The 14,124-nt window shown below is 59.1% G+C and overlaps 2 protein-coding genes across 4 annotated transcripts in view; both read left to right on the top strand.

Annotated features, from left to right (window-relative positions):
- ZFP41 (ZFP41 zinc finger protein) overlaps window positions 1-3,042 on the top strand; it is a 24,594-nt gene extending 21,552 nt beyond the window's left edge. The window contains exon 5 of the mRNA XM_057532410.1: window positions 906-3,042. The gene's annotated coding sequence lies outside the window, so the exon portion shown is untranslated. The remainder of the gene's footprint in view (window positions 1-905) is intronic.
- On the top strand, window positions 913-14,124 carry GLI4 (GLI family zinc finger 4). Of its 3 annotated transcripts, none has more exons than XM_057531695.1 (4): window positions 913-1,046; window positions 7,890-8,048; window positions 8,736-8,837; window positions 9,500-14,124. In XM_057531695.1, exons 2-4 carry the CDS (start codon window positions 7,922-7,924, stop codon window positions 10,414-10,416), a joined length of 1,146 nt encoding a protein of 381 aa, XP_057387678.1. In that variant the 5' UTR covers window positions 913-1,046; window positions 7,890-7,921; the 3' UTR covers window positions 10,417-14,124. The 3 variants fall into 3 exon arrangements, with proteins under 3 accessions (XP_057387678.1, XP_057387677.1, XP_057387676.1); XM_057531693.1 differs by lacking the exon at window positions 913-1,046 and adding an exon at window positions 5,093-6,558; XM_057531694.1 differs by lacking the exons at window positions 913-1,046; window positions 7,890-8,048 and adding an exon at window positions 5,087-6,558.

Genomic DNA, 14,124 nt, shown 5'->3' with positions numbered 1-14,124 from the left:
TGGACCTAGAGGTTATCATACTAAGTGAAGTAAGTCAGAAAGAGAAAGAGAAGTATCATACGATATCACTTATTTGTGGAATCTTAAAAAAAATGATACAAATGAACTTATGTACAAAGGAAAAATAGACTCACAGACTTAGGAAACAAACTTACGGTTACCAAAGGGGAAAGGTGGGGGGGAGGGATAAATTAGGAGGTTAGAATTAACATATACACACTATTATATATAAAAATTGATAATTGACAAGGACATACTGTATAGCACAAGGAACTCTACTCAGTACTCTGTAATGACCCATATGGGAAAAGAAACTGAAAAAGAATATATATATATACCCACACATATATGTATGTATAACTGAATCACTTTGCTGTACACCTGAAATGAACACAATATTGTACATCAACTATACTCCAATATAAAATAAAAATCAAAGAACAAAAAAATCTATAGCAAATTAAACCTTAAGGTTAAATGTTAAACGGCATTCTCTTTGAAAACAAGAGCGTACAGAGTTTCTGCCACCACTGTTAACATTCACGTGGATCTTCCCGGACCAGGGCTTGAATCCATATCCCCTGTATTGGCAAGCAGATTCTTAACCATTGTGCCACCAGGGAAGTCACAAGTTTTGAAGCACTTTCCTTGAAATCTTGTTGCCACCCAGGGTGGGATACACGGGTTGAGCCACAGCCCGTGCCCCCTTCCCCACTTTGCTCTCCTCCAGCCCCCGTGGCTGTTATCCCCACCAAATACCAGTGTCCGCGTGTCCATGTGCCCAGAGCCATGGCCTTATTCACACAGTTGGCTATTTCCCAACTGTTGATAATTTCCCAGTTATCAACCAGGTGATAATTGCGCTTCTTTATTTATTCAAAAGGTATTTCTCGTCCTTTTTTCAGTTGTGAAAGCAGATCAGCCCCAAAGCAAGAAGTTCCTGATGAAATATGCGTAAAAAGGAACCTCAAAACTAGCAAAACTTCCACATTCCTGAGCTCCAGGGAGGAACAGAGATCAAGAAGGAAGGGAAGAGAAAGGCCATGGTGAGAAAGGACACCCCTGCGGTCCACATGCTAGGCAGCAGGAGGGGCGTGCGGGGACACGGGGCGCGGAGGGCTGTCACTGCAGGGCGGGCGCTGTCACTACAGGGCAGGCATTGTCACCGCAGGGCAGGTGGCCGGGCAGCAGACACTCCACCCTCGAGCAGTGCCTGCCATCGGGTCAGGTGGAGGTGGAGGGAAGTGTTTCGGCTGAGAGGCCCTGTGAAAGCAGTGAGATGAAAAGGGGAAGTAACTGCAGGGAACCATCTGGAGGTTCTGAGGCGCTCAGCTCCCCTCCCTCAGCCAGGAGTGCTGTAGGACAGGCTCCAGGAGGAAGCAGCTGCCGGTCAAGTCGGAACCTCCTTGGCTTCGGAGCTTGTCCGGCAAATGCCCTTCAGGGTGTCCCCTCCCCGCTGAACACAGGAGAACTGTTAAAGCAGCGACCGCAGAAACACGTCAGGGCACCTGAGTCACCGCGCAGGCTCCCCACTGCCGGGGCCAGCACGGAGAGCACTGGGACGGCATGACCTGGCGTCAGAACGAAGGCACAGAGGACCTTGAACGGACATGGGGACACCTGCGGATGTCCCGGGGACGTGACGTCTGTGGTCCTTCGTGCCAGATCCTGTGCTCTGAGGGAAGCTGGCGGTGCGGGCCACAGCGCAGGCGGGGCTGATGGGCTTCGGCCCAGGTCGCCCTCGCCAGGTCCACTGCACCCCTGGGGAGGCTCTGGGCACCAGCATGTCACCTGGGCTTTATTTCTAATGGCCGCTCATGTCTGTCCCCGTTTTGGGCACCAAGATGTGATCATTCCTTTCTTCTGCTGGTGAGCTAGACACCAAGATGCACTGCAGAGTGACACTGGGCTGGCCTGGGCCCTGGGGGCAAGGCCAGGGCTCCGAGTCGCCCTGCTTGCAATGGAAGCCCCTGGTGCTGGGGCACTTGGGCATTTGCTCTGGAGCAGCACAGAGAGAGGTCACAGTGAGGGTGGGGTTTTCACTGAGCAAAAATGGAGGGGTAAAGCGGGTGTCTCCGAGGCCCAAGGAAGCAGTGTTGGGACCAGAGAGGGAAATGGCGGGGGACAGGGCGGGAGTGACCCGGGATCCACTGCCTGGGGTCAGGGCTGTGCTCTGAGAGGCAGCCGGTGCCTTCAAGGACCCCTGCCCCGAGCTCGGAGTTCACTGTCTCCTGGCTGCTTCCGCACAAACTCCAGCCACCTGTCAGCGAACCCGGGAGCCGGAGGTCCCCCCCTTGACCAGATCCCCTGCAGGATCCAGGCCCGGCCACAGGGCGAGGCTGACGCTGCAGACTCCACGGACGGGGGTTTCCAAGGCCTGAGGACAGCCGTCCCTCGGGGTGAGCTGCCGGCGCCCCGGCCCCAGTGCCCACAGCAATCCCGGCACTGGGCGGCCCCGGTGTCAGGTACACCCGACACACCTGCGAGCTCCCTGCGGCCCCGCGTGGCCTGTGTCCCTGCAGCCTCACCCAAGCAGCACTCTGGTCCTGTTTGCCTTTAGTGTCCTGCCTCTTGGTGTTACTGCGTGTTTGTTTCCTGGAGAGCTTCAGCACTGGGGATGCTGGTCTCCTCATGCTCCCCTGGTGGACCGAGGTGGCCATGGGCTATAAACGCCTATGCACAGCGGGTGGCCTTGGGCCTGTGCTGGGGCAGACGCCTTCCCCGGTCTAGTGTTTCCGACTGTTATTTTTAGTCCTAGAAATGCAACTTTCCAACTAGTCAAATTTGTTGAACTTTTACTTTATTTTCACATCCTTCAGTCTGTGGAAAGCAAGTGTGGTCTACATTTGGGGTAGATGTTCTCTTTTGTTCTCACCTCGCTTTCCCGGGGCTTGCTTTTCATGCGGTGTTCTCTTAACCCAGACGGGTGTTGCGCTGGTCCCCACGTTTCTTCCCAGATGCCCTGGGCATCTGTCAGTGCTTCCTTGTCCTGGTGCCTCTGGATCTTGTTTTCTCCTACAATAAACATCTGTTCTGACCTGTTCACTGCATTCAGCTGCTCTCCCCACAGTCAAGATTCCCCAGGGAGGTGCCACTGCCTCAAGGGAGAGACCATCTCCCAGCTCAGGGTCTGGCCCAGGCCTGCACAGCCAGAGTCCCAGCTGGTCACTGCCTCTGGATGCGTCTCTTGGGGGCCGCCTCATCTTAACCAAACTTGTAAGAGACCAACACACAAATCAGAAAAGGAATGTGCTGGGCTTCCCTGGTGGCGCAGTGGTTAGGAATCCGCCTGCCAATGCAGGGGACACAGGTTCGAACCCTGGTCCGGGAAGATCCCACATGCCGCGGAGCAGCTGGGCCCGTGCGCCACAACTACTGAGCCTGTGCTCTAGAGCCCGAGAGGCACAACTACTGAAGCCTGTGAGCCACAACTGCTGAAGCCTGCGGGCCTAGAGCCTGTGCTCCGCAACAAGAGAAGCCACCGCAATGGGAAGCCCGTGCACCGCAATGAAGAGTAGCCCCCGCTCACCGCAACTAGAGAAAGCCCGCCCGCAGCAACGAAGACCCAACGCAGCCAAAAATAAAATAAGTAAAATTTTAAAAAAAAGAAAAGAAAAGGAATGTGCTAACTTAGGATGGGCATGACCCCTTGCTGCAGCAAAATACCGTGTTCCTCAATAGACACCGCCTCTCTGAGCCTGGATACAGGTTCCCCTGCTATCCAAAAGCAGAGCGTTCCTATGACACCTTCCAAGGCCGAAATGGCATAAAGCGAAGAGGCACTTAGTTACCTTTTTAGGACACATGTTGCTCACGGCGCACAAGACAAATCGAGAGGAAGCGCAGACGCCCCCAGACGCGGTTCGCAGCCCTGGCAGCTTGGTGCTGAGTGTAGTTCCAAAGGAGCTTGGCAGGGCCACTCTTGCTGCCTCGGTTGCAGCTGCTGCAGAACAAATGCTGAGCGCCGTTTTCACTTTTTGGCTTTATTCAAAAAAAGCTAAAATCCTGTTTGGATTTGTCGGAAAACAGGTACTAACGTAGGTCTCTTGTAAAGGCAAAGTGGTGTAAAGCGAACTTTCAAAAAGCAGGGGGACATTTTTATCTGGGAAACAAAGTTAGGCCCTGTCGTTGCTTCATGCCTGCAGTGTGACGTGCCCTTGCCTGCCGCCAGACCCTGTAAGCACCCCGTTCAGGTCCTGAGCTCTGACGCGCTCTGTCAGTCCTCCCCTCTGTGCCCCTGCTCACTTTGCCTCTCTTAGAGCAGATGTTCTCACGAGGGGCGATTCTGCCCTCAGGAGGGGACACTGGCAACACCTGGGGACATTGTTTTGGTTGTCACAACTGAGGGGAGGTGCTATTGTCAGCTGCGGGGGGCAGGGAAGCTGCTCAGCGTCCTAAAGAGCCTGGATGCTGAGGGTGGGGACGCGAGTTAGATCCGTGGCTCAGGCGAAGGACTAAAGAGAAGATTCACGAGGCCGGAGGGAGAAGAGTAAGCACTGTCGGCTGGAGGTTTCAGAAGCTGGAAAATGAGGAGAAGCAGCTTTCGGCAGAAGCCTACACACTTGACAAGGTGCACATTCAGGCTGAGAAGGCTGGCAGGGCCTGGGGATGGGGGCCCGGGTAACCCTGACAGTGGGGCAGAGGTGGTAAGAAAAAGGGTGATTGGCTAAAAGTCTCCATGGGAGTAATTAGAACCCCTGAGGTCTCCCCACCTTCATGGGAAACAGAAGGCTGCCCCCATCCCTCTGAAACTGAACCAGCGGGACAGACTGAAGAAGAGAAAGGGTGAAAGTCCAGCCCACGGCCACCGCTGTCCACCATCGGGGAGGACACATCCAAGGAGAATTAGATTGTGTGCATTTCCATCACAACCCCCCTCCTCTCCCCTGCCATCTCCCCGTCTCCCTCCTGCCTGAACCCCGAGGTGTCCTCATGCCCCACAGCCCAGGGGGCAGCGAGTACTGTCAGTTCTGCCGCCCACACGGCCCCCACCGAGCCTCCTCTCCATCTAGCCCATCTCTCCCCTTCTCTCCTGCCTCCCCACGGCCCCAAACTGTTCTTAAATGCACTCCTCACTCCCCTGCTCGGGACCTGAGTGGCTCCTGGTGCAAGAAGAATGAAATCCAGGCTCCAAATTGGCTTCAAGCCCGCTGTCCAGCTTGTTCTGTCCCTCCTTTGCTCACCACACTCCAGCTTGCCTAGTCTTCCAAATCCGCAGGGACACTCCACGATGCCTCAGGACCTTCGCACATGCTCCTCTGCTTTAAACACTCTCACCTCCAGCCTTTGTGTGACTAGCTTGCCCTCCTCCCTCCCTTTCTTCTCTGATGTCACCTCCTTAGCCCTTTGAGGCAGGGACTTGTCCTGTTCCACACTGTACCCCAGCCTGTGGCCCAGGGCCTGGTACCAGGTCAGGCAGAGGGAGTCGGGGGTAACTCTTACAGAACCTACAGGACTGGGGTCCACCGGGAGCGGGGCACGTTGAGCAGGTAGCTCCACTATCTCCACCTCTAGTCTTTGGTGGGAATCAGCTGCTCCAGGTGTAGGCATCTTTTCTCCAGCCCCAGGCATGCTTCAGCCTCTTTCCCAGCTCTCGTCTTGGTCTCGCCACCCACCAAGCACGGCCCCCCCCAGACACTTGGTCCTTCACACGTCCCTGATCACCCAGTTTTTCTGCTGCCTTGGCATCCGCCCGGGGACCAGATGTCTCTTCCTCCCTGACGAGATCCTCAGGCCCGGGGCTGTAGCTCCGCCCCTGCTGTCTTCCGTCCTCCACCTGCGCAGGCTCAGGGGTAGCCATGGGCACGCAGCCCTGCCGGACGTCCATCCCTGGTGGATACGTTCATGGAATCCTCCTCCAGCTGTTTTCAGGAAGAATTCCACGGAAAGCTTTTGGGAACATCTGTAACACACCCCTCAGGCCCTAGAGTTTGGGAGCACACTTCAATGAAAGGGCAGTTTAGGGGGTATTCGAGACACCCCAAAAAAGGGGGGAAGAATGTCTTCAGCAAGTTCCCCAGCAAATGATGGCCGTCCATCCTGGGGAAAGAAAGATCCCTCCAAGGATGATTTGGGTGGAACTTTTCATATTTCGGAAGGGAGAATTCCAGGGGCTAAAAGAATATGTGTGAGATCCAAGCCTCGCTCCGCAAGGAGGGATGCGTGCCAGACGCGCGCTGCCCTGGAAGCTTGTGGACCGGAGACCGCGAGCTCCGCAGACGAACAAGGGGCGGCCGGCCTCGACGGGCTCCGGGCTCTGGGCTGAGAGGGCGCAGGCGGGTCCCCGGCACGCGAAGGGACCTTCCCGGCCCCAGGCTCTCGGCGCGGCTGCGGTGGTCAAAGGCCGCAGACACGCGGTCAGATACCTGTGGGGCGGACCCGCTTGGCGAGGGCCCACGCCCGCCGCCCCCGAGGCGCCCCGCCCACCGCCCCCGAGGTCACCAAGGCACCGGTCCTCCGGGGACCTAGAGCGTCCCGGAAGTGTGCGCGGCCGGCCGGGCGGGGCGCGGGAGCACTTCCGGCCGGCAGGCGGGCGGGCGGCCACCTCCCGTTCGGAAGGTGAGTGGGCGCCTGGCGGCGGCGGTGGTGGCGGATGCGGGGGACCCCTGGCCCAGCCCGCGCTCGCGCGTTGTCCCCGCAGCCGCCGCGACCTTGGCCTCGGCCGGGCGTGGGGGGCGCGGATGGCGGGACGCAGGGGGCACACTGGCCCCTGACGATCGCGGGTGTCCATTTGCGGGGCGCCTCCCCACGCGCCCGGAACCCCAGGGACGGGAGCTGTGGTGATGTCCACTTTGCAGATGGAAAAGAGGCTCAGAGCTGCCCCTGGCCCGAGGTCCGTGGCCGGACTCAGCCGGGGCACCCTGCTCTCCGCTGCCAAGCGCCCTGAGTTCGGGTTCTTTCCGGCGGCGCACAGGCTCCAAGCTGGGAGGGGGGGTGGAGGAGGGTTTGCTCCTGGGCCGGTACCGTTGCAACAGCGTGGACGTTTGAACTGGCGTCCCTTTGTGACCGCCACCTCCCCTCAGACAGCCCGGCTAGGGGTGACCGTGCCCTTTCCCAGATATTTAAGATGTGGCATACCCAGATGTCAGGACTGCAGCCCCACCGTGTGTCCACTTACCTGGCTGCGGGTGATCCTTCCCATCATTAGGGGCTGAGGTCTGTCGGGGGCTGACCCAGGAGGCCCCCACTGGTGAGGAGCCCTGTGGCGTCTGCCTCCCTGCTTCCTTGAAGCAGGTACTGTCTGCACCGTTATTGGATGTACATTACCTTTCGTCCTTCCCCTGCCCCTTTTCACTCCCAGATAAGGCCTCCTACTCATGGAAGTGTGAAAGAAAAATTCTCATTTTAGACCAAGCTATTCCTGCTAACCAGACTAAAGAAAAGTATCTTTGACCCCAAAGGAGGCTCGGAGCACCCTGGGCGGGGCTGGAATGTGAGGGGTCCCAGCCTGCAGCCTCTGAGGGGGGTTTTCCTCTCTGGAAATGTCTCATTAAGATTTAACCTAGGACGTTCCTGCTCCGGCAGGCAAGGTTCAGTTTTTTGCCCTCCCCAGGGCCAGCGGCCCCCAGCTGTGATGGGGGAGGTTTTTCTGGGAGAACCAGCTTGCTTCTCTCCGTGGGCAAGGCCTTGGGTTGGGAGGACATTGCAGGCATTGCTGGGAGGAGAGCTTGGGTTCAGTTCTTGTGGGTGCGCTGGTGCTGTGCACATGGTGGAACTAACACACCAGGGGCCCCGCTGGCCTCGCACTGTGGGCCCCACGGGTTACCTCTTGGCGTTTAGTCCCTCACCCGGGGGGGGAGCCTCCAGCTCCCCTGTGGCTGATCGGCCACACCCCGCACATCCCTCTGACCCCCTCATCTCGCCGTGGTTTTCGTTTCCCCGGCTCCCAGGTGTGCACTCCTCCAGCAGGCCTTGGGGGAAGATGGCGGCCCTGGGGGACGGTCAGGAGCCCCCTCATGTCCTGTCCACTGTCACTTTCGAGTCACCGGAGACACCTGGAGCCTACCACCACCACGAGGCCCAGCTTCACCTCCACGGCCATCAACATGGTACTTGCCTCCCTGCACCGTCACTGCGGGCAGGCAGCTCACTGGCGCTGGGGCTCCGGCGCCCTGGCACTGGATCGGGACTCGGGCAGCAGTGCTTGAGGCTGGGGGCCGAGTGGTGTGAGCAGTGGCTCCCTGGAGGACAGTCCCTTGGAGTGTGTTTCTTTAGGGGATGAGGGGTGCAGAAAAAGCAGCCTCGATGGCCAGGCCTGTGTGAGAGGAGCCAGTCACCTTATCTCCCTCTCCGAGCCTTTGATCCCACGCCAGGAACATGGTCTCCAGAGTTCTGGGCAAGCTGGTTTGGGTGGGGACCCCAGGGACCTGCAGGGGTGGAGGCACCAGCCTTGCTCTGCCCCCCGGCAGGATCTGGGGGTGTCCAGGTGTGGAAATAGCTGACAGCTGGTCGGGGAGGATGTCCAAGCCCTGCGGTGTGTGGTGCCCCTGGACCCTGCTCACACTCAGCCGTCAGGGAGTCCGGGGTCCCTTCCGTGCCCCGTGTCCCACAAGAGGCCTGGCCTCACTCCCCTCACAGTCGAGGACACAAATAAGCTCTTGACAGCCAGGACGAGGGCCCAGGTAGATGTGTTCTGTCCCACTCAGCGAGCCTCCGGAGGGCAAGGAGGTGTGTTGCGGGGTACGACCCATTCTAGAGGAGGGGGAGATGAGCCCCAGCCCCACTGTGACCCCCAGGCTTCCCCGGCTGCAGCCCTGAGGTGTTCTCCCAGCCACCACAGGAGGAGGATCTCCGGGACGTGGAGGAGGTCCAGACTGGCAGAGACACCTGCTGGCCAGGTGAGCGAGCGGAACCTGCTGCGGGGCCCTGCCCAGAAGCGCGTTTACCTGCGGCCGCCCACCACCGCTGCCAGGCCCCGGGGCCCCACTTGTCCCTGGCTCAGCGCTCACTTCTGTCCCCCACAAACCCTCCCCCCGTTCAGTCCCGGTCTTGTTGCTGACACTTTCTGGGCTGTGAGTGCAGCGCAGACCCCCATATCCACCTGCCTGTCCGGCTAGAGTGTCTGACTTGGCACCACTGGCCAGCAATCAGGGAGTCGTCCTGGCCCCCCTGTGTACTGCCCTTGGCCTCCACTTGTCCCCTAAGTCGAGCTCTGGTCCCATCCCCTTCCCCTGGGGCTTCGCTCATCCAGGCCCTCAGCTCCTCGTTTCTCTCCCTCCCCACCCCACCCCCGCCTCTCTCCCCTAGAGCAGCCCTTGGGGTGTCCTCTGGGGGTCCGTGGAGCAGCTTCGGGGCCCTGTGGGCAGCGTCCTCAGGATCAGGGGCTTTTCTGCTTGGCTCTGAGTCTGAATCTCCTGTCAGGCCTCCCCCCCTCCACATGCACACGCACCCTGTGTGCTCTCACCCCGGTCCTGTCATCTGGCATGGGACGGGGGTCCCCGCGGAGGGACAGCCTGGTGGGCGGCTGAGTGCTGTCCGCCTCTCCCGTTTCCCATTTCAGATCCCGAGTTGGAGCGCGAGCAGGCCCCGTCGTCTCCCCAGCCGCACAATCCTGAAGACCAGGCGGACCAGGGCCCGGGGGTGCTCAGGACCCTTCTGAGGAGCCTTCCCCGTAGACCCAAGTGTGGGGACAGCTTTGGGCAGGAGTGCAGCCTGGAGCGGCCGGGGCCCGGGCCCCATGCCCAGAAGAGAGGCACCTGGCGTGGGCCGCTCGGGCTGCAGGGAGCCTCGGGGACAGAGGGCGGCCCGGGGCGCGCCGCCGAGCTGGCGGGCAGCCTCGGCCGGGGCTCGGGCCTCGGTGCCCGGCGGGGTGGCCCGCGGGGCGGGAAGCCGCACAGGTGTGAGGCCTGCGGCAAGAGCTTCCAGTACAACTCGCTGCTGCTGAAGCACCAGCGCATCCACACGGGCGAGAAGCCGTACGCCTGCCACGAGTGCGGCAAGCGCTTCCGCGGCTGGTCGGGCTTCATCCAGCACCACCGCATCCACACGGGCGAGAAGCCCTACGAGTGCGGCCAGTGCGGCCGCGCCTTCAGCCACAGCTCGCACTTCACGCAGCACCTGCGCATCCACAACGGCGAGAAGCCGTACGAGTGCGGCGAGTGCGGCCAGGCCTTCAGCCAGAGCTCCAACCTGGCGCGGCACCAGCGGCTGCACACGGGCGAGAAGCCGTACGCCTGCAGCCAGTGCGGCAAGGCCTTCATCTGGAGCTCGGTGCTCATCGAGCACCAGCGCATCCACACGGGCGAGAAGCCCTACGAGTGCCCCGACTGCGGCAAGGCCTTCCGCGGCCGCTCGCACTTCTTCCGGCACCTGCGGACCCACACGGGCGAGAAGCCCTTCGCCTGCGGCGCCTGCGGCAAAGCCTTCGGCCAGAGCTCCCAGCTCATCCAGCACCAGAGGGTGCACTACCGAGAGTAGCGGGCGCAGGGGGCGCGTCAGCAGCCTGAGGTCGAGGCGAGTTCCCGCGGAGGGCTCCTGCCTTCGCGCCTCCTGGTTGGCGCAACCGGCGTCTCGTGCGTGTCCCGAATAAAGTCTGTGTACTTGATGGACGCGGGAGGAAGGCCACGTGGCTGCCCCCCATCCCTGAGGGCTCCTCTCGGCGGAGGAGTGAGGGACCTAAGGCAGAGCCCACCGTGTGCCCTAGCGACCGAGGCCTGCAGGCATCGTGACTTACCAGAGCCATAGCCAGGGCGGGGTCAGGCACCCCAGGACGGGTGGTTTCCAGATTGGGGGGGGGGCCGGGCTGCCCGCTGTCACCCTGGGCTGTAGTCTCTGGTGGTTTGGTTCCCTCATGCATCTGGGAGAATGTGTGTAGCATGTTCTCTCTGCAGCAAGCCCTCGGATCTGCTGTTTGCCTTCTCACCCTGCCTCTGCTCCTGCTGGTGGCTGCCTGAGGCCAGCGGGCTTCAGTGGAAGGTGGCCCTGCCCAGCCTTCATAGCTGCCTCCAGCCCTAGGAAGCGGGGGCCCCAAGGGGTTCCCCGCTTGACAGGTCTAGGCAACTGCAGCTGGGCATTGGCTGTAGCCGGCTTCAGATCTGCCATGACTGCCCGGTAGCTCTCCGGCCCCTGTGGTAAAGGGGAGAGCCCAGCTGGGTGGGGACGCCTTCTGCCTGCCTGCCTGCCTGCTCCCTCCTGGACAGCTTTGGGACCCCCCCACCTGCACCACACACGGAGGAGTTGCCTGGCCCCTCTCCAGGGTATAACTCCGCCTCGCCTCCGCATCCTCTTTCCCCATGACCCCAGTAGAGAGCCCTGTGGTTGGGCTGCCCCGCCTCTCCAGGCTACACTCCCAGGGCCCCGAGGCCATCAAGCGCTTTGGACTCCCCCACGAGGGTCAGAACACCCCCTTGAGTCGTCTTTGCTGGTGCACTGTGACGCCCTAGAAGACGAGGGGCACCCGCCTTCTCCCCAGTCCCCTGTCCCTAATACCACGCGGCTATTGGGTATCGTGAAGCTTCCACCTTGGGCAGCCAGGCCGCGGAGCGGGCGAGCAGAGCCCCCAGGGCTTTCCGGGGAGCGGCGGCTCAGCCTGTGCTCCAGAAGGGTCATCCTGCAGCCTCAGCACCAAGGCTGGACTTGGGTACCTGCACCACAACCGGACTTAGCAGGCAGCCCCAGAGCAGAGCCCAGTGGTCCTCCACACTGTCCTAGACTGTCCTGGAGGAGGGTTCCATCTGATCCATTCAGCACTTCCCGGGAACCTGGAACGCCTGGCAGGACCCAGACAAGGACTCCTCAGGGCATCTTCTCTGCCCATTGTGGCTGCCCAGGTTTATCAGTATCTGGCTGCACAGGACGTTATAGTTCTCGACCCCTGACCGCTCCTGGGACGTGGGTACAGCCCAGAGTCTGCACTGTCCTCCTGCCTCGTGTCAGGCACAGGCGTCACGCCCCGCCTCCCCGCCATCGTCATCCTCCAGTTCCAGCTCTGTGCCCCGGCCTGCTCTGGAGCCTCTATCCAGCCCTGGTTGCGAATGCCTCTAGCTCAGCGGCCACTGTCCCTCGCCTCCCGCTGACCCCGTTATCTCCAACCCCATGGGCTGCTCTCCCTCCCACCCAGGCCCATGTCCTCGGCTCCAGCCAGCCTCACACTCTTCCCTGAAGTGACCCACTGGTCTCCGGGAGACCAGGGTTAGTGTCTGCCTGCCCTGATGCCAGCCCAGGCACTTACTGTCCCTCACGGAGCCTGTTTCCTCCTCTGGAAATAGGGACAGCTGTCTGTTGGCACCGCATAGGGTGATTGGGAGGATGGCCATAGAATCCTTTGCACACCACCAGGCATACAGCAAAAACCCATAAAAGGGGCTCCTGGAAAGGCTCTGTCGACAACCAGGGACAGGTCAGGAACACTGTTAATGGACAGCCTCAGCAGAAAGCCACCTGGGGCCAGGGCCGGCCACGGCAAGTGTAAAAGAACATTGAGGGAGAAGGAGTGAGGCACCAGGAAAGCGGTCCCTGTGCATTTCAGAGCCCAGGAAGTGGTCACTTGTGTAGGGGCAGTATCTGCTTTTGGCCCTAGAAGTAAATAAAAGCCCTATAGGAGCTTGAGCCCTAAAGAAAGGTGGTCCTGTGAGGAGCTCCCAGGGTCCCGCACAGGGAAGAGGGTCCAGGAGCTGACAATCCATCTTGGGCTCTGTGCAGAGTGTGGAGCGGGCTGCGTGTGCCTGTGAGTCGGGAAATAACGACAAAGCTGGGCCTAAATGTGGACGCTTTTCAGTTGGATACAAGGGTTTTTATTTTTACATGAATATAAGCAGTGTGGCATGATGGTTAAGAGAATCGACTTTGAAACTTAAAGCCCAACTCTACACTTAAGTGTAATGTTGGACAAGTTATTAGTCTCCACATTTGTTTTCTAATTAGGAAAAAAAAAAAAAAGATGTATTAGGGCTCTCCAGAGAAACAGACTCAATTGGAGAGATAGGTAGATAGGTAGGCAGGTATTCTTAGGAATTGGCTCACGAGATTATGGAGGCTGAGAAGTTCTGAGACCTGCAGTCAGGATGCCGGAGACCCAGGAGCGCCGATGGCATAGTTCCAGTCTGAAAGCCGGCAGGCCCAGGACCCAAGAAAAGCCAGTGTTTCAGTCCAAGTCCAAAGGTAGAGTGAGACTGACGCCCCAGCTCAACAGTCAGACAGGAGGAGTTCCGTATTACTTTGTCTTTTTGTCCTATTCAGTCTTTCAGCTGATTGGCTGGGACCCACCCACATTAGGGAGAACCTGCTTTACTCAGTCTGCTGCCTCAGATGTTGATCTCACTCAGAATAACGTTTGACAAAATATCTGGACACCCTGTGGCCCAGTCCAGTTGACACATAAAATTAACCATCTCGAGCAAGGATAAGATTGTACTTAATGCCATAGGGTTGGCCTCATTCCTCCTGATCTGGATGTGCTCTCTCCCCGTGACGCAGAGCAGAGCTCAAAGCGGCCCCAGACCCATTCGCGTCTATTTTAGCCACTAGAAGGGTAAGGGAAGCATCGCAGGGAAGGGCTCTGCTGGGTCCTGCTGGGGTCTCATGCCACCCACTGTCCATCCCTGGGCCAAGGGCTGTAATCAGGGAGATGGGCCCAGAGATTGTCATTCAGCCTGATTCAAGGTCACACCCATGCTGGCTGCAGGTTGCTGGGATGGGCAAACAGAACCATAAGGTCCTCTGCACACGTTTTCAATACCAGTATTGTCCACGCGCTTGTCTTTTTCAATTGCTATGCAACATTCCATATTGGGCTACCTCAGTATCCCAAGGTTTTCGGACTTTGAGAGACCCCAGATTAATGATGGTCCAGAGGTGGAAGCCAAGACGTGGTCTATGGACTCATCTGCTCTGTGCCGTGTGCCCCAAAGCAGGTGGGCAGGAAGGCAGGCTCTCCCAGCATCCAGCTTCTAAGGACATTCACTCTACTTTGTAGCCCTGCTCTGCCACTCACTTCTATGCCACCTGGGCAAGGTCCGTACCCTCTCTAAGCTGCATCGGTAAGTTGGCGATAGTGATTCTATTGAATACATCACAAGGTTTCTGTGAGCACTAAATGAGATCATTATGTGAAGAACCAGCAGAGCACAGGCCAGAAGCAGAAGTTAACATCCACTTCCCACCTGGAAAATATACATCCTCCCTCAT

This window comes from Balaenoptera acutorostrata, chromosome 17, assembly GCF_949987535.1.
Source record: "Balaenoptera acutorostrata chromosome 17, mBalAcu1.1, whole genome shotgun sequence".
NCBI classification, from domain to species: Eukaryota; Metazoa; Chordata; class Mammalia; order Artiodactyla; family Balaenopteridae; genus Balaenoptera; species Balaenoptera acutorostrata.
The sequence above is the reverse complement of the archived record's forward strand: the minus strand, read 5'-3'. Positions and strand labels throughout refer to the sequence as shown.

Coding starts and splice junctions, on each gene's coding strand:
- GLI4 (XM_057531693.1), top strand. CDS start 6,159: ATGCGTGCCAGACGCGCGCTGCCCTGGAAGCTTGTGGACCGGAGACCG. Junction 6,559..7,889: donor GGCCACCTCCCGTTCGGAAG/GTGAGTGGGCGC, acceptor CCCGGCTCCCAG/GTGTGCACTCCTCCAGCAGG. Junction 8,049..8,735: donor CCTCCACGGCCATCAACATG/GTACTTGCCTCC, acceptor TGTGACCCCCAG/GCTTCCCCGGCTGCAGCCCT.